At 41.8% G+C, this 18,787-nt stretch overlaps 2 protein-coding genes across 5 annotated transcripts in view; one reads left to right on the plus strand and one right to left on the minus strand.

The window, feature by feature from the left end:
• Window positions 1–4,398, plus strand: part of tmem98 (transmembrane protein 98) — an 11,499-nt gene extending 7,101 nt beyond the window's left edge. Inside the window, exons 5-7 of the mRNA XM_023410968.2 lie at window positions 1,352–1,467; window positions 1,564–1,623; window positions 2,050–4,398. Of these exons, the coding sequence (XP_023266736.1) occupies window positions 1,352–1,467; window positions 1,564–1,623; window positions 2,050–2,251 (378 nt within the window). The 3' untranslated portion in view covers window positions 2,252–4,398. The remainder of the gene's footprint in view (window positions 1–1,351; window positions 1,468–1,563; window positions 1,624–2,049) is intronic.
• The window catches only part of svilc (supervillin c), a 25,364-nt gene continuing 10,937 nt past the window's right edge, over window positions 4,361–18,787 (minus strand). For 3 of the 4 annotated variants that reach the window (XM_023410961.2, XM_087175295.1, XM_023410963.2), the window contains 24 exons: window positions 17,185–17,232; window positions 16,995–17,057; window positions 15,835–15,909; window positions 15,644–15,746; window positions 15,477–15,545; window positions 15,340–15,372; window positions 15,055–15,253; window positions 13,763–13,929; window positions 13,555–13,680; window positions 13,329–13,465; window positions 11,639–11,786; window positions 11,332–11,477; window positions 11,045–11,220; window positions 9,911–10,052; window positions 9,234–9,552; window positions 8,894–9,045; window positions 7,522–7,624; window positions 7,209–7,416; window positions 6,986–7,119; window positions 6,741–6,896; window positions 6,014–6,157; window positions 5,776–5,888; window positions 4,821–4,976; window positions 4,361–4,613 (listed from right to left, as the gene is read on the minus strand). In XM_023410961.2, the coding sequence (XP_023266729.1) occupies window positions 4,524–4,613; window positions 4,821–4,976; window positions 5,776–5,888; window positions 6,014–6,157; window positions 6,741–6,896; window positions 6,986–7,119; window positions 7,209–7,416; window positions 7,522–7,624; window positions 8,894–9,045; window positions 9,234–9,552; window positions 9,911–10,052; window positions 11,045–11,220; window positions 11,332–11,477; window positions 11,639–11,786; window positions 13,329–13,465; window positions 13,555–13,680; window positions 13,763–13,929; window positions 15,055–15,253; window positions 15,340–15,372; window positions 15,477–15,545; window positions 15,644–15,746; window positions 15,835–15,909; window positions 16,995–17,057; window positions 17,185–17,232 (3,207 nt within the window). In that variant the 3' untranslated portion in view covers window positions 4,361–4,523. The remainder of the gene's footprint in view (window positions 4,614–4,820; window positions 4,977–5,775; window positions 5,889–6,013; window positions 6,158–6,740; window positions 6,897–6,985; window positions 7,120–7,208; window positions 7,417–7,521; window positions 7,625–8,893; window positions 9,046–9,233; window positions 9,553–9,910; window positions 10,053–11,044; window positions 11,221–11,331; window positions 11,478–11,638; window positions 11,787–13,328; window positions 13,466–13,554; window positions 13,681–13,762; window positions 13,930–15,054; window positions 15,254–15,339; window positions 15,373–15,476; window positions 15,546–15,643; window positions 15,747–15,834; window positions 15,910–16,994; window positions 17,058–17,184; window positions 17,233–18,787) is intronic. The other variant, XM_023410962.2, reaches the window with a different exon arrangement.

Genomic DNA, 18,787 nt, shown 5'->3' on the forward strand with positions numbered 1-18,787 from the left:
ATATATATAGAGAGAGAGAGAGAGAGAGAGAGAGAGAGAGAGAGAGAGAGAGAGAGAGAGAGAGAGAGAGAGATTGCTATCCTATTGCTCTGCTTAGGTAGATGACAACAAATAATGTATGTAACCTGTATCATACAGGATTTCCACCAAATCAACCTTCCTGGTATAGAGACACAATGATACAATGTCAAATAGGTTCTCCAAAACCAACCAATATGGACTGCCCCTCATTGTATTAATACAACACCTTGGACACAAGAATATATACCTTAAATCAAGATAGTCCATAATGTGTGAACAATAACGTGTGAGAGAACCTACCACAGGTGAAGGTCCTCTTTCCGGGCTGTCTCGTCAAAAACTCCTCCACCACATCATTAAAGTCCCGGCTCTCTGTCGTTGTTTCCTCCTCCTTGTTTTCAGTTCATTTTTAATTCTCTTTACAAAGTAACCGGTAACCTTTTCACTCTACTCAGGTGGAGATAAGGGTGGGGCAGGTGGGGCGGGTGGGCAGGTGACTGTCGCTGTGCCTGTTTCAAGCTGATGTTCAGCTGAACGTTAACGGCTGCTGCCTCGTTAATATCCTCCTCCTCTGCGACGTTAGCATCGTCCTCTGCAGGCGCTTTGTTAAAGCTAGCTAGTTTAAAAAGTCGACGTAGATTTTATTTTGACAATCTTTTCTTCTTCTTCTCGCCTTCCCCTTTGCTATCCCACTTCTCCAACGTGGTTGTCTTCCATGATGTTTCAGGAAGCCCCAGCCATCTTTAACGCTAAATTCCCACGGTCACCACCTGACCTCTGTCGTCATCATCATGATCCCGACTCAGCCAGCACATCGATCATAATACTTTTAATTTGTAAAGTAACTCTGCATCCACTGTTTCATATGTCAACATACACACTCTGAATTAATTTAGAAAGAAAATTAGAGAGCCAGGACAAGGCCTCAGTTGGTGGGAGTTTAGCACAGGCCCAGTGTGCCTTGTGGATAATCTGTACTTGCTGCAGACAATATTTAGGCCTGAACAAGTGGTACTGCCAGCTTCTTTTCCAGTTGATATTTTTATTTACAGCTAAGTCTTAAAAGATGCTAGAAATGAACATTAATCATACAAGACAGTGGAGTGCAGTCTTCTTTGTGACAAAGATGCAAAGACAAGATTATCCATCTTAAAGGATCAGGTATCCATAAAGGAAACTGGAACTGATTTAGGACTGATGTGTTAACATTACAGATGTTTACATGGTCTACTTCAATTTTTCAGACATCATCATTTCACATGTCATCATTTGTAATTTGTTAGGTTGAGTGACTTGATTGACTGATACTAACATGTATTTCCACACACAGATCTGCCACACTTTGACTGAGAAACTGGTTGCCATGACGATGGGCTCGGGGGCAAAGGTCAAAGCACCAGCCAGCCTGAGTGATATCATCACAGTGGCAAAACGCATTAGCCCGAGGTAACATAAGCAATTCACCTCAACTTTATATTGCACCACACTGCTGACTGAGGCCATCCTGCCTTGTCCTCACGTCCTCACTGTCCTGTCACACAGGGTGGACGACGTGGTCAGATCCATGTACCCTCCTCTGGATCCAATCCTCTTGGACGCCAGGTAATCACGGCTTTTTTTTCCATTTAAATAGGTTTTTTTGCATGACTTTGACAGCTTAATGCAAAGACCTGCTGACTGATTAGGCATCTGATGGAGCGGGAGAGCAGCGACCACATGACTGGATTTGTCCATAATATAATAATCTTTGAGATATACAGAGATATAATCGAGACTGGAATACAAATGCTCAGGTGTCACAGCAAATTGATGCTACCGGGAAAACATTATAACTCAAAAGTTTTTATCATTTACTCAAATTAAATTGAAACTTTATGAAATCCCTCATGTGCTGTGTTACCTCCAGGACCCATTCTCAGCCTGTTCTTGCTTAATCTTTTTTTAAAAGATGCTTTTCATCCAGCAGCAGCTCCACCAAAATAAAAATCTAGTTAAATGAAACCTATTTGTCCCATTCTTTCTCCTCAGGGCCACTGCTCTGCTCCTTTCAGTCAGCCACCTGGTGCTGGTCACCCGCAACGCCTGTCACATGTCCGGCAGTATGGACTGGATCGACCAGTCGCTCCACGCAGCTGAAGATCACATGGTGGTTTTGCGTGAGGCAGCGCTGGCCTCTGAACCGGAACGAAGCATACCTGGAGCTGACGCACAGAGAGAGCAGGCCATTTAGAGCAAGCACAGATACTGACACAAGCAAACAGCAGCAGAAGGGCATGAGATTGTGTCATTTATGTCCTTCAGCTGTCTCCCTTTCTAAATTCTGCACACAGTTGATACTAAACAGGCACATATTCTACCAGACAGCGCTGAAACGGCATCTTTCCCAATCTCATCATCCAGTCCAAATTAATATGGACATCTGATCAGTAAACAGGGTGAACAGGTTGTGCTGATGGATGCAGGGACCTGACTCTGTTCCTCATTTAAAAGAAAAGAAAAAAAAACATGGAGAATTTTTTTTTTTTTTTTGGTCACATTGCAACAAGGAGCTGCATTCACTGCAGCTACATAGTAATTGCTATAAAGTAGATGTCATACAGTCACAGTCACGTGTGTGTGAGTGTGTGTGTGTGTGTATGTGTGTGTGTGTGTGCAGATGTTCTTAGAGTTGGTCTGTTATAGATGTAAGCTGCTTGCAATTAAAGGGCCTTTGGAAATTTCTTCTCGAGTGCACCATCACCCAGCGGTGGGCCTAAATCCAATCTCTCTAGCACTGCACAGTCACATGGAGGCTTAGTCAGCTAATCCATTCTGAGGAAAATAACACCCAGTTAGTCAGTGAGCTCCAACTCAGCAGACCAATGGAAGACCAACCTGACTGACTTATGATCTGTGGGGTCAACGTGACCTGTGGATGTTCAAAAACATCCCTCAGATACTCCTAAGCTGTTACAAATCACCTGTCTGCGGGTTCTCTTGTGTGGCTGAAGAGACGAGCCTCAGTAGTTTTACACATCAGCAGTTAAAGTTTTTTCAGTTGTTGTATTCTATTATGATTAATGGAGGCTGTTACCAACTGAGAACCTGGTATCTCTTCCTCTCGAAGGTTATTAGCCGTGCTAGCAGCACGCTCTCAGGAGTCAGTCCAGCACTTTGGTCTAGAATAATATATCCCAACATCCACTGGATGGATTGGCACACATTTAGACAGACGTTCATGCTTCCCTGTGTTGACTTTGGTGATCCACCATCTGACTTTTCCTCTAGCACCACCAACAACTTGGATTGTCATGAAAGAGCACTGGTTCTAGATTGATTGGCACAAAGATTTGGACAGATATTCACATCCCCCTGAGGATGAATTGTAATAACTTTGGTGATCAATTACTTTTTTGCCTAGCACCATCATCAGGTCAATGGCCCATACTTTGTTTTATGTTCTTTAATTAAGACCCCAATATTTTTTTTTTTTTTATTAAAAATGTCCTTTCAAATTCAACTGTGTTTCTATCTACATGTGACCAGGGATGAGACAAAGATACAAATATCAAAGCAGACCCAGAGCTGCTAGGTACATCTATTAGTGATTTTCATGTCACTGTTCTGAGACACAGCATGTCTTTGTGTTTGCTTGTGTTATGAGGATGTTTTGAACAGTGTGTTGATTGAGGTGAAGCAGAATTAGTGTGTTGTTTTCTGCCAGAGGGATGTTACTGGAGCATGTCTACCTGTTCCCTCATGCATAGCTAATAGTGAATCCCCAAAGAGCCCTAATAAGGCATTACCCACAGCCATAATGAACACACAGGCTCCAGCTACAATACGCATGGCACAAACCTTTGTACACCAGCAGCTGGCAGACAAATTAACACATCAGTACATCATATGACACACAACTGTTAAAATACACATCATAGATTATGGAGTCAAAAGCGCTTGTTTTAAGACTCTGGTGACAATCACTGAGGAGGGAAGAAAAGCAGCAGTTCTGTGAATCGAAAACGAACTGAAGCAAAAACTGTAGCTCCGAACACGCAGAGATGTTTTGATGGAAAGGTTTCGATCGTGGAGGAAACATTTAGAAAGTGGTTAGCCTTTTTTTTCTTGTTTACATTGTTTATTAGCATTGATCTCTTTTGTAAGCACTCCTTTGTTTTCGCATCCTTATCCCACAGTTTGTTACTAATGTCCTTTTACTCCCACACACCTTTTCTTTTTTTATCTTTCATTGATTTGTACAGATAAAATGAAGTTTCATAGGAAAATGTGTTTTGTTTTTGCTCTGGACAATAGCTACAGAGAAATCCATGTCCGATAAAAAGTCCACACACCATACTAATTTGACATAAATAAAAGTGAATTTTTTTCTTCTTTTTATTACGTTGTGAGTAGTCCTTTGTGCAACAACATGGGGGTAATGTCCCCCTGCCATCTTCCCTTCTCAGAGGAGGAGGAAGTCCCTGCTACAGGAGCGTCAGTCAGCCTCCACGTGTTCTCACTGTCTAGCAAAGCAACCCTTTGCTTTTCTTCAGATCAATTTGCTTCCAGCTCGGGAGGGAGGCGTATTCATCTCTCTTCAATTCCAAAATAGTCTGAAACATAATTGTAGTGATTTAATAATGGAGTAAACAATTTAAAAAACATTTCATAAAGTTTAGACTAAACTTCCTCTCAGGATTCATCATAAGATTATAAACGTGAGAATATCTCTTTTCATTTGCCAAATCTGGTGAACACTGCGGCCTGCTGGTCGAAAGACATCACTGCATGGTGCTGGCGCTGCTCCTCCATCAGTTTACCTGGAAGTCCTGGTCAGACAGGTAGACCTCCAGCTGCTGGGGGTCCACTCCTTCAGGTAAGGGGCTCCGCAGCAGCTCCTCCAGAGGGTACTGGGTCTTCATGAGCTGGGCCAGGGCGTCCTGCACCAAGGTCAGCTTTACCCTCCCTGTGTCGCCCTGACACGCACCGACAGACATCAAACACACACAGCAGAGGAAAAAGACAGCACTAATAATTAGACTCCAAAATAGATATACAAGATACCAAAGAGATATTAGATGTGTATTGTAGATTTAGACAGTGCTTAAAGAGGTAACTTGATGTCAGTCAGTCAAGGGTAAGATACTTTAATACTTAATCATTTGTTATCACAGTATGTGACTCATTCATTAAAAAAGTCTCTCTAATATGCAAAATATCACCAGTATTTCTAGACTGATCACCGTCATTTTGTTGATCTTCCAAAATGTTGGAATTTAACTTTAAAGCCAAAAAATAACATGAAGCGATTAGAATCAGAATCTGCTCTTGTCAGCATGAAGAAGCTGGCTGCAAACTGCCTATTGATTTAACAGAGAGACTGAAAGTTCTCCCTGATAGACAAGTTGAGTCATCTTTAATGTGGCAGCCTGAATCTAGTCTGATGAAATCCTTTTAGAGGTAAATGCACTTTAAAGCACAAGGAGCCCATTTACCTACGCAGTGATAAGGGCAATTTCAAGATACGTTACTTTTGTACAAAACACAGGAAAGTGCAACTGATGAATGAATAAAGTGACAGTAAAAGGAAAATAAATGGTAGCAGGTTTTTATAGACTGTATTTATGTGGACAGCTGATGTGGCTGGCTGATAATAATAAAGCAGACATTATGGGCTGAAAGAGCTATAAGTCACCCACACACATACGCCGGAGGAATACACAACATCTGCCCTCATTACTAGATGACAATCATATACCTGCATGGTGCTTGTACCTGTGTGTGGGGTCCCAGGCTCCTCTCCCAGTGGGGGAAGACATTAGTGAAGGTGAGAGGTTCAGACCCCTCTAAGATGAGGTACGCCTGAGGTGGGCGTCTTGGGTTCATCTCTGCAGAGCAAAAAAACCCAGAAAAACAACAACAAAAAAAAACAGCACATTTTTAAACTCATCAAGCACCAGTAATGCTTTCTTTTCCACGCCATCCCTGCCCAACTGCTTCTCCCCCCCCCTACCTTTGCAGTACTGCAGCGCCGTCTGCATGGCGCACCTCCTCTCATTGTGCCAGCGGCTCCAGGCCGAAGCTGAGCTCTCAGTCTGCTCAGGCTGACCCCTCTGCCACAGGTAGACCTCCAGACGGTTGTCTAGCAGGAACAAGGCTGGCAGACAGACAAGAAAGATAGAGGAAACATGAGGCAATAAGTGGAACTAAATCAGTTTAATGCTAGATTAAGGCTTTGATGTTCCTGTGGGATGTTTTTGTTTTGGCAGCAAGAAAAAAGAGAAAGAAAAGAGAAAGTGACGTGTAATAAAAGTCGATTTTGACTTAGAAGTCTTAAAATATTATATAACATATATTTGTTATTTATTTATATGTTATAATTTCATTCTTATGGCATGTGATAATAACTGAACCATCTCAATGAAACCTGAGCAAACTCCATCTGTTAATGAAGGCCACGAGAATGTGGCTGAAAACACTGGAAAAGATCTAGTAAGTGGACCTTTTTCTATTCAAACTGCTGTATCCAAGGTGAATAATGAGACCTCAAGCTCAATATTAAAAAAATGATTGTGAACATTTTATACATTTGCTTTCTAAATCAAATTCTCAAGTTGTTGACTTCTTGATTTTATATTTCAGTGAATCTTGTAACGTACTTGAGGATATAAACAATTGGAGTTAAAGAGAAAAAGAAGAAGGTTTTGGGTGTCATGGTTAAGTTCCGTGTCTGCTCTCACCTGGCTGTTGTACAGAGTACAGGCTCTCCTGGACAAAGGGCATTGCCATCACGAGCCCCGGCAGCCGGCCTGGACTCTGCAGCTCTTCGCCCTGGAAGCTCCCAGAGGAGGCGCTCAGATGGAAGAGACGAGGTGTGAAGTTGTACTTTCCTGGATCTGACAGGAGACAGACGTGCAATTTTCTTTACTATATGCTGTGAGAAATGTCCTGGGTAAAGAGAACCAAAACGAGCTTTGTTTTCTACCTTGCAGCATGCAGTCATAGGCCTTCCTGTCCATCTGTCCCAGTGCTGTCCAGAAGTCTGCAGGCTCCGAACCTTCTTCTACCACCTCCACCTTCACAGGACTGCCTGTGCTGAGACCCAGCTCTGGTGGGCACCTTGTACACACAAAACACACACTCCGTAAATGTTAAGATCAAAGCTGGACTACAGTCTTTTAAAAGTCCATCTGGTATATGTGACTTACATTTGAGTGAGACACTCCACTGCCCTCTTGCTGACCTCTCTGGTGCTGGCCTGGGTTTTACAACCTGTCCAGAGGTACAGCACCCCCTGCTGGCTGTTCAGCAGGACGACAGAGCCCCTGGATCGAAGACCTGCACAGCAGCAATCCACCTCTAACAGAGATCCCTCCTCTGGGAACTCCCCTTGCACACAGAACAGACGCCACTCCACTGCAAGACAAAGAGACAGACAATAAAAGTCACATTTCAAAACCTGAAAAAATTTAACAAAAGAGACGGAAAACTTGCCCTAAAAACAACCTGAATTTACTGCACCTGCGTTAGTGGAGGCCTCCTCTCGCCGGCCCTTATGAATGACCAGGCCTCCCTGGAAAAGCTGCAGGAAACAGGGAGGCTCCTTCCCCTGAGGTACAACCACCTTAAAGAACAACATAACAAACACAAAGGCTGTAACGACAATCCTGATTGTACCAGCTTCTATAACTCAATATTGGAAAAAGCACAAAAATGTATTTAATTTATTATCATTAAAGAGTAAATAAAAGCCATGTATTCCACATTTCACAGACATATAGACACATCTGCAGAAGCAGCTATAGTAAAGAACGGTTCCTTTCAGAGCTTCATTATTGTTGTATGAACCTGTGAGATGTGTGAGGTGGAGGGTGTCAACCACATCAAATTATTGGGAATCTATATCACATAAAATCTGTCATGGCCCCTGAACACCATCTCCCATGCATTCCAACACTTTATTACGTACATATATATTACATGTGTAATGATTGTTATTGTAACAAGTCCTTCATTCATAATACAGTCCTGTTATACTGCACTGTTAAAGTGCCTTCTATGTTCAGATAGAGGACACTTCTTCTATGCTCACATGTCTCTGTATTGTTTTTAACTTCCTAATTCATTGTTCACCTTTTTATACTGCACTGTTTGCACTGTCACTGTTTCCCTCTCTCATCCAAGACCCTTCATTTATTATGTATCGATAGAGGACGCTACATCAACATGTTTATGTTGTCAATTATCTTAACTTTTTCATTTACCTTGTTTTATCTTGTTTTTATTGCTGCTGGTCTCTGAGAGTTACCAAACATAGTTGTGCCTCTTATCTTAAAGGATACATGAATGCGCCGCTTGCCTTCAGTGATGATACACTGTATGTGGATGGTTAAAGTATGCTATTCTCTTCTGTATACTCAGAAATTCTAAGAGCTATTTAACATTGCTTATGCTTTAACGTTGCACTTTATAAACTCCATATAATATATTACAAACATATCTATTCTTTACTTTATTCTGCTTGGACAGTTGCAGATGCATTTGACAGCACACTGTGCAGCACGCTGTATCTGTATGACTCTGGATGTTATCAATCAATCAGCGAATCTGTATCTAGTGGTTCCTCCTACAGAAGCCCGGAGCTACCAGCCAAGGAAAGAAGATCATCTCTACAGAATCAACCCTTTTTTAGATACTTAATGTTCAAAAATCAATACTGATATTACTGACCGCATGATATTAACTTGCTGGTATATAGTGAAATAAATGTATAAAGCCTAAGTTGTACTTTTATACCATATGTGAGTAAGATTTGTCACGACTCCAACAGGAGGTTGTAGTTGTGTGTATGTATAGATGTATATGTATGAATAGATGAAAGACATGCACTTACCTGTGATTCTTCAAGGTTGTTCATCCCAATGGACAGGAAAGCCGCAGTGTCACGTCCACTGACGCTGGAATGACGGCCGCGCCACAGGAAGAAAGCAGTGTTTTCTTTTTGTCCAGGACTACTGCTACCATCCTCCGAACTGTTCGTCTTATCTGCAGCAGAGAATGAAAAAAATCTTAACTTTTATATTTCAGGCATTTTTGTTGTAGACGTCCTTGTCCAAGTCAGGCTGCACTGACTAAAACTACAGAATAAGCCGCAGCTCCTCATGCATTATCATCAGAAACTAAAAGTAAGGAGTGTGAAGGTTGTGTCTCTTGTTATAATGAACGTCACTAACCAACAGTACTGACGCTGTACGTCCAGCGGATGACGTAGGAGTCTCTCTCATGAAGCTGTCCTGTGCTCGCCACAGGAATTTCACTGTCATCAAACTCCTGGACGTGCCAGGTGTCAATTGCAACCGTTTTCAGCTCCATCTGACGCCCTTCCTCCAGCGTGATGACACCGTGACCTCTCTGGACATCTAGCCCGCCCAGCACGCTGTGGACCAACCCGTCTCCTTCTAGCGACTGGCCCGTCAGTAGAGCCTTAGCGTCGCAGGGGCTGAGGAGGTCTGATGCTGGGGAGATGGACTGGGACGCCTGAACTGGGACAGACTGTGGAGAGAGGAAGAGCAAATGTCATTGAGTGGTTACATGAGAATTTATAAAAGAAAAAAACACTTTTGGACACTGTTATCATCCATTTTTGGGGGGGGGGATTTATTTAGATGGGGGACTACTTTCTCAGTATGTGTCTTCTCGACTATTATTCAAATGATTTTCTACATTTCCCAGTATGCTTAATTGCTCTTACTGTTATACAGCGCGACAGAAAAAAAGAGGAAAACATCTGGAGGGCGGTAAGTAATGTCTTCATAGCAGATTAAACTCTGAAAGTGATTTTTTTCTGATCACTCTGTCTACATGGCTGACGTTGAATCATGACTTTGAACCATTAAACAGTGGGATGAACCTGTGTCTCCTTGTTAAGTAAAGCCTCCTCCCTGTCTCCACTCCCGCCCGTCCAGTCCTTAAACTTCTCTCTGAACAGAGATGTCTCGTTGCGCTCCGAGAGGACGCCGAACAACGCCCAGCTGGGACGACCCTCTCCCCTCCTGAGAACAGAAGGAAAGCTGAGTGAGTCAATGTCCTGAAACCAAAATAAGGGTGAACACAATTTTTAACACATTCCTGTGAGTTTTTTTTATTATAAACCACTCACTCTAGACTCTAATTTTACATGGGATCTATTTCCTTTTGAGTGAATGACATACAGCAAATATACACTTTAGAGAAAACAGTGGAAATTATTACCAACTGTTTTGTTACAGACTGAATCAAACCCTAAATAATGCCTTTAAATAATGCTATGTTATCATGCTAACTATGCCATCATATCAGCCTGCCTTTGTTTATGTGTGTATTTGCCTATAATCTGTGTACTTACACATTTAGCTGCGTTCTGGAGCCCTGGAGTTTATAAAATATGAACCTTTGGTTCTATACACTAAATGGCCTGTTCCTTTCGTTTTGTGCGTGGAACTGCTTCTCATGGTTTTGGATGAAGCAAAAATTCCTGCAGCCTTGTCTGAAAATCTTATGGAAAGTCCTTCAAAAAGAGTGGAAGCCATTATAGCAGCAGAATAACTATCATATATGGATGTAATGTTTGAGTGTCTGCATACTTTTTCCAGCCATGCACTGTATTAGGGCTGTAAAGTGAACAGTAGTAATACTTAAAAAAACAAAAACAGCTGTCTTACACCAGCTGCAATTCATTGTGTGTAATGGACTTACAACGGCATGCTGGGATTTTTCAGCATGTTGCGTGAACACGCTGTGGTTTCTCCATGTGCAGTGTGGAATCGCAAGCAATTTGTTCTGGTTTTACTGCATGCACTAAAGACCCACAGCAGACTAATGGGGTTCTGCTGCATGCACAGTGAACTTAAAGTTGCATCCATCGCTTCGTGTGCACAGCTATTCTCAATTCATGTGGTGAGTACTTACAGTCATTCTCTGTTGTCTGTGGCGTCCACTGTTATTTTTCATTGTGAAGTACGGACTAAAAGCTTTACTCATGTCATCGCCTGGAGTGTGAACTTACAGCTGAATGCTGGGGTTACACTGCGTGGGATCCAGTGGGTTGACTCGACAGTTGCTGTAGTCATAAGCTCCGACCCACACCTGGTGAGTCAGCTGCAGAGCAACATTTCTGCTGCTGAAGGAAACATCTTGTCCATGCCACAGGTACACCTCACTGCCGAAATCAAACACCAGGGCCTGGAGACACACACACACACACACACACACACACACACATGATTTATGAGTTCTACAGTACATCCCTACATTTGAGAAACAACACAAAGCCTTCAACAAAAACCCTCACACCTCAGTGGAGCCCAGCAGAGAGATGGTGGGGATGGAGGCCCAGGCTTGTTCGTGAGGCACCAGTCTGTTCTCCACCAGTCTGTACACACAGTTGGACTCCACCACGCCGCGCTCAAAGAACTCGTCCTCCTCAGGTGCACCAGCTCCTGTAGGTAGAGGCAAACAAAAAACCATGCTGTACACTCTATATGCACACACACGTCTTTCATTTTCAATCATCACTCAGTGACATCACCCTAACAAAACTGTAACTGTAAGAATGTACACCCGCTATGATTTCTTTCTATTACACATTGTGAACCCTAACCTCTGTAGTGTGTCCGTCCTCCTAACAGGCTCCAGAAGTCTGCGGCCACGCTGCTGTCAGAGTTCAGCCCCTCCTCCAGCTGGACGACCTGGGAGGCCTGACAGCCGAGGTCTCTCTGGCTCTGAATGAATGATGCCAGCTCCGAGGCCTGAAAAACAAACCTCAACTTTCTAATACCACTGTAAAACACGCACACCGTATGGCACTGGCTAGTAACAGATTAAATGAAATTGTGGTATTAAAAATGGTGGTTCCTGACACCTGATGAAAGAAGAAAAAAAAAAAAAAAAATGACTTTGTTCTGCACCAATCTCTGTGGCCCATCAGATTCTGTAACCATGGAGACTTCACAGCAGAAATTCGGACTCGTTAGAGCAGCTGTAATGTTATGACCTGATGGACCTGAGCCATCGTTAACGAAATGTGTTTCAGCTGTGCTTCTCCTGCTGTGACAAGTCAAGACGGTCTATTAAGTATTTCAGCCACATAGCCTTTGCCATCATTGTTACCACACTTTACCACATGCTTTATTTTACTAGCTGCTTGATTTAAATGTGTCTTCATAGTATTTCGATAGGGTCACTCACTTTTATAGCTGTGATAGAAGAAGTGTAGAGAGTAGTTTTTTGATGTAGGGCACTAACACCTCACCTGACTTTATCTGGTCGACCCCTTTGTCTCTGTCATGTAGCTCATCCTCTAACACAGATTTCAGTACAACTAAATCACAACCATCAAAATCTGTGACACTAATCTAAATATGAAGGCAGTAGCAGCTGTCAGAATAAAGTGTGTGATAAAGCAGCTTGCAGCTGAAATTCCTGATTAGTTTGGTGAAACACTGCAATTGTTTTAGGTGGTTTTTGAATCCCAGAATGCAATTTCCTTTGTGTGAGGTGTCTGACATCTTTATTGGATGCGCCACAGAGGAAAATGATGTTTGTATGCAACCCTGAAACAAATTCACAAATAACACTTGACTTCAGGTCCCCCTGTTTAACATTTATAAGCATAAAACATTCAATAAATGGGTTATAACACATTATTATAACATTTTTTAGTTGTAACCAGATATAAGGAGGTTTTTAAGTGTTTATTATTTGTCAGCGATTATAACACTAGCCTCCACCTATGAGTGCCCACAGGAGTTATAGTTGAACAAATACATTAACATACAGTTCTACCTGCTCTCATCTACATTATAGTGTGTTATAAACCATTTATTAAATGTTTATATAACACATATAAATGGTTACTAAGGGGGCTGAACTTAATGTAACTTAAAGTAATGAGAACAGACAGTAAATATCACAGAGTTAATCCTTTGGAATATGTTCAGCTTGATTAGGTAAGTTAACTCACTAAACCCTGTGTGTTTAATCCCTAATAAAAGAGAACATGAATACTGGTGATTGTGTGAACTGAAAGCACAAAGCATCAGTGCATCCAGTATTACCTCCACAAACAGTATTCAATTTAGTTACTGTATATACTGCTAAAAATGTATTCTATGTAAAAATAAAATGCTCCTTCTGGCTTCAAGAGTCGTAGCTCATATGATTTTTATGCATTTATGTGGCATGAAATGTAAAATATGAATATGGAATATGTATTATACAGTATAATTACAACATCATTACCATTGTAAATCCCACACAGAGAAAACAACATGCAACTGTCTCGCTGGTACCTTGGCTTTCTCTTGTTCGCTGGCAAACTCTCCGCTCCACAGGATGCAATGCTCTGGAGTGACCAGCAGGAAGCAGTCTCCACTGTTGAGCGACCGCACTGAGGGCTCCACCAGACGCACCTGCACATGCCGCCTACCTGTCACCACAGGCAGTGGTTAATATAAACACCTGAACATAAGGAGATCATCACAGGGACATGGACCCATGTACCAAGTCTTCTCTGACCTTTGATGTGAACGAGCATCAGGCTGCTGAAGGGAGGGTAAGACTTGGTAGTCGCAGCATCTGAGGAGAAGACGGCGTCCTCTGATCTGACAGGATGTGAATCTGCCACAGAGGAGTTCTTAGACTCTGTGGAAAGGAGCAAACACAAAATGAGAGAGCTGAGGAGCAGAAAGGATGACAACATGAAAAGAAACGGAAGGAGACTCACTCTTCTCTGTTTGGATCTGTTCCTCAGCAGACGTGTTGACTCTCTCTCCCATGTAGTCCTGCCTGATGTCCTCTCTGGCAGCGAGGGCCCTCAGAGGGTTCCTGGAGCCCTGAGTCCTGCGGGACGGACGCACCGACCGCCTGTGCTCTGCTACTGCTGAAGTTAGTCTGTGCACACACACACACACACACACACACACACACACACACACACACACACACACACACACATACGTAGACAGACACACACACACACACACACACGGCAGATAAGATTTCACATTGGCAGGACTGTTACCAATGTCCCACCTCCATGACGATGCAGTTGATTATTATGAATAAAAGCTAATGACTATGAATTAACTATACATTAAATTACAACTATGAAGTCATTGTAAACAGGGCTAAATTTTGGAGCATCAAAATCCACCCGGTGCTTTAATCTATGCTTAAGAGTTTTTTATTACATATAAACAAGTTTGGTCTCATAGTTGTCACACTTCTTGCTGGGTGCCATTGTTTTGTCATTATGGTATTGTGTACAGTTGTATATATGTTATTTTTTATGCCATACCATGTGATTATGGTCTTGTGTCTTATGTAATTTTGTTTTTTATTCCTACAATGAAAAACAAGAAAAAAAACAAACAGGAAAACTCATAAATATATAAACAGTTGTTTTGTTTTTTAGGTCGACTCCTTTGTTTTTGTTTCATAAAACTAAAAAACTATTAACCATCTATCAAGCTCACATAAAAGCCTCCTCCTTATCACTTAAAACTGTTCATCTATTCGTCTAACTCGTAACTCATTATGATTTTAAATAAATGAATAATAGCCCAAATATTTTATCTGATATTGTCGACATGAACAATTATCACAAGGAAGTATCTTCTATGAGCTTCTTGCATTTTTGGAGCCTTGAAAATAAGATGATACTGTGTATTTCCAGGCTGTGATGACAAAGCTCTGACAGCCATCTGGGAAGTTTAAAATTAAAAAAAAAAAATGTTGCTATTTTCTTTATATGTTCATTTTGATTATGATTTTTTGGCTGATGAGTCAAAATATAGGATGATTTTTAAAACCAGCCCTGCGGTCTGTCAGTGAAGTTCTATCCATCCTATACCATAACATACAAACTACATCTGTCAGACACCTGATAAAATGCTATAAATTCTACAAATTAATCTTAATAAGAAAATACCTAGAACAGATGGTTGGGTTCATCTTCTCTCGTGCACATCACTGAACATTTAATAATCTTACAATCTGTGGTAAAACCAGGCTCACATTGGTGTGTTGGTCTGGCAGAGGACAGCCAGGTCCTGCTCGTTCTCTGTGGCGGCACCGTCTCCACAGGGTGGGGGGGCGCAGGTGGAGGGAGACGACTGATCGCTGTAGAAACCTCCATCAAACGCGCTGGATTCATCCGCAAGCGCCTCCTCCTTCGCCTCAGGTGGAGGCGCCGAGAGTGGAGAGCTCTGCGGAGCTGGCAGAGGGCGGAAATGAAAAAACGTGATCATAGTGAAGACTTTGATAACATTAATGATGAACTACCGGCTGTTTATATCTTACCTTCAAACTCCATCGCAGGCTGAAGGGAGGTCTCTGTCAAACCAAGAGAACAAACAGTTTAGAGAAACAAACAGGAAACTGGGGCTGAGCGTGAAATGAGAGTATTGTTAGTGTTGTTGAGCTAACGCTGCTCTAACCTTCATATGCACACACGGGAGCTTCAGTGCATGTTCTCTTGTTATCAGAGGTCTCATTCGTGTCTGCCTCTGGAGATTCAAGACAGGCGGTCAACACAAAAGCATGCGTAGTGGTGTGGTGACAATGAGAGTAAAGAAGGAGAGTAAAGCAGAGCGATCCCTCTCACCTCTACTGGCCGTGTGTCCAGTCTCCCGCTCTTCTCTTTCCTGCTGTGCGTCATATTCCTCGGCTCTGTCCGTCTGAAACGCTCCATCCTCGACTGCCTTACCCTACGCAGCAACAGAAATACTTCTGTTACCATACACACGAGCTCTCACGTGGATTTAAACATCAAAAAGGTTATAAAATAGAAAATACCTTCTGTCTCCACTGAGGTTGCGCGGGGTTCTTGGTGGGAGAGGGGACTTCTTGCGCCTCAAAGGACAGATTTGTCTGAGGATGAAATGGAAACAGAAAACAGGGATAATAAAGGAAACAGGTGAGTTCCTTAAACATGATGCACAGCTACAGCATAATGAATCTGACTCATTTAGGAACAATAAGCACATGTGAGTGTCAGGTGTTAGCCAGGCTATAAACACTCGAGATTCATTCAGGCATCAAATCAACACCGAAAGTAGATTTTTGACGCAGAAGCAGAAGAAAACTTTAATACTAGCACTACTAAAGTTTGATTAAGACTAATACAATTGGTTTTTAACATTTCACTTTAAGTCTTGCTGCTCTGCATGGCTAATATGTGCAGAACGTAGCTATTAGCATCATTGCCCATCATTGCCCATCATTCTTGGGATGAATATACTGGATATACTGAAGAATTGCATCAATGTTTTGCTGTTTTTTGTTGCTTTGTATGATTTGTCTTTTTTTTTTTACTACCTGTTGTTGACATTTCATCAACTTGGCAGTTGAAAATGAGCCCTCTGGCTGACGCTGGCATATTTATAGAAAGATTAATTAATGCGCATTATCATTAGAAAATAAAGAAAATTAAATGAAAGGAAAATGGCACATCAAATCCGAAATACGGCAAACTCTGTCTTGCTTTGACATTCATGTTAATATATGAGTAGAGACTTATTGTTTCCAAAAAACTTTGAAAGTTTAACTTGTATTTTTCATTTGAGCAACAGGAACTAATGAGAAACACGTGAAAAGAAACACGCGCGTCATGTTCTTGATAATCATAACAAAACGCCTGGTTCACTTCATTTGTTCCAGGTTGTTAAAAATCAAAATCCGGGAGGTGGGGTGAAGGGGGTGTGACATATTTAGTGATTTCCAAAAAGAACAAAGACAACCAGAGCACAGAGCTGACAGAAACAGCTGTGAAACGAGAGCTGTGATGTCTCACTTCAGAGTCGACTCGTTAGCGAGAGTGAAATTTTCACACGTCAGCTGTAAAAAAAAAAAAAAAAAAAAAAAAAAAAAATCACATCCACCTGAATCACTGCATACAAAACACAGCAAACCAAGAGGCAAAAATGAATCTGCCATGCACCGGCTCACGCAGTTACCTGATTGAAACACATGATATATTGGGGCGTAGTGCTAGAATAGACAGAGGCAAAGACGGGTTCCTGGGAGAGAGGAGGAATTAGGAGAGAGAGCAGCTAAAACCATTTAAAAATTAGTCTAAAAATCGATGTTTTCATGATGGAGATTTGGACGGATTAATGCAAGTCATAGCATCAATTACAGACTTACCCAGCAGTGAGTGTTGACACTTTCAGCATGAGGGTTTTCTGACTCTTCCTGCAGAGGCAGAATGAGGGAAAACAGGGGAAAAGATCATAAAAAAAAGTAAACAAAACAAATGGAAATGTTGGTATAATTAACAGAACATGTACACACACGCATACTGTCACCACTAAGATGATAAGGTCATTAAGGGGCATAACATTTAACCACCAGAATCATCACTCTGTTTACATTCCACATCCCGCTGTGAGACAGTCAAACCCATCTCAGTACGTAAACACTAACCAGCCTGCATCCCCCAGTAACTCAAGTCTGATCTCAAGACATTTAACACATACCAAATCCAGAGTGCTGTTGCTAAGAGATGCCACAGTATATCTCTTTCAATGGCATGACAAATATCCAAATCTAACCACAGGCCTTTTCTCGTCCCGCCTCAGGGATGGGAGGAAGAGTGAACTCGCTGACCTCAAACCTCAACAGTGAGTTTTATTTGTGGACATTTAAAAAAAAAAACAAAAAAAAAAAAAAAACATACAAACTTGAATTACCGCCTTACGTTTGTATGCCTCTGCCATCCAGTCCAGCTGCACTTCATTAGCATGTGAATTCTTGCATCATGGCCAAAAACATGTTTTGTGAGGTCACAGTGACCTTGACATTTGACCTTTAGCCATTAAATTCTAATCACTTTGGACTGCAACAGAACAGGTTTCTCTTTTTGGTTACATAACAGGGTGACCGCCTGAGTGATGGACTGTTAGTGAGGTCAGAGGATGTGCATGTGGCTAATGTTTGGATTTATTATCTGAAATAAGTCCCACATAGTTCTGTAAGCATCTCACCTTCTCACTTTTTATTTTTTTACAGTGTTTATGCTTTGTTTTTTTAATAATGCTGTTTCAGGTGTCTCTGCTGTTTGTCTTCGTCACCTGTCTCACTGTTTTAACACTGTGAAGTGACGCTAAAGACAATAAAGTTCCTGACTAACTACTATAACTACATAATTAATCAAGCCAAGATCTCAAAGAAGAGAAAGTGAACATTGTAAAATAAACTAATGTTACACACAACACAACACATCCTCATCTTGATTTGAACTTCTACCTAATTCTTTAAAGTAACTCCTGCCTGACACAGACGGCCCAAATCTTTTGGCAAAAGCCCGAAAATAATGTAACCAAAATAAAAAGCTTTCTTTTGATCACAGTCATAACCCTGGTCTCCTTTGAAAGCTAATTCTTTAAATGTTACGACCAAAAAGTCTGAATGAGTGTAAGAGACACTGAACCAAAGTCACACAGGCACAGACATGGTAGAAAAAGTTATTTTGCCTCTTGCACAGACAGAATCAGGAGATAAGGAGCTTTCAAACACTGTGTAATTTGTCAAGGTTGTGTGAAGACTGAGTTCAGTCCAGACCAACACACACCCAAAGGAGTGCTACCAAAGTGTCCCAGGGCTGGGACGGTGTAGTTTAAAAGGTTAAAGATGGACGCCCCACGCTGTGTTGACTCTTCCGCTGCTTCTACTGTCAACCCTCTGCTGACCATTAAACTTTATCCCTCTTTGCTGACAGTCTGAAACCCACTGGCTCCAGACCGGACTC

The sequence above is a fragment of the Seriola lalandi genome, unplaced genomic scaffold (assembly GCF_002814215.2).
Source record: "Seriola lalandi dorsalis isolate HSWRI2012SDOR001 ecotype SW California unplaced genomic scaffold, Sedor1 jcf7180002054443, whole genome shotgun sequence".
In the NCBI taxonomy this organism is placed as follows: Eukaryota; Metazoa; Chordata; class Actinopteri; order Carangiformes; family Carangidae; genus Seriola; species Seriola lalandi.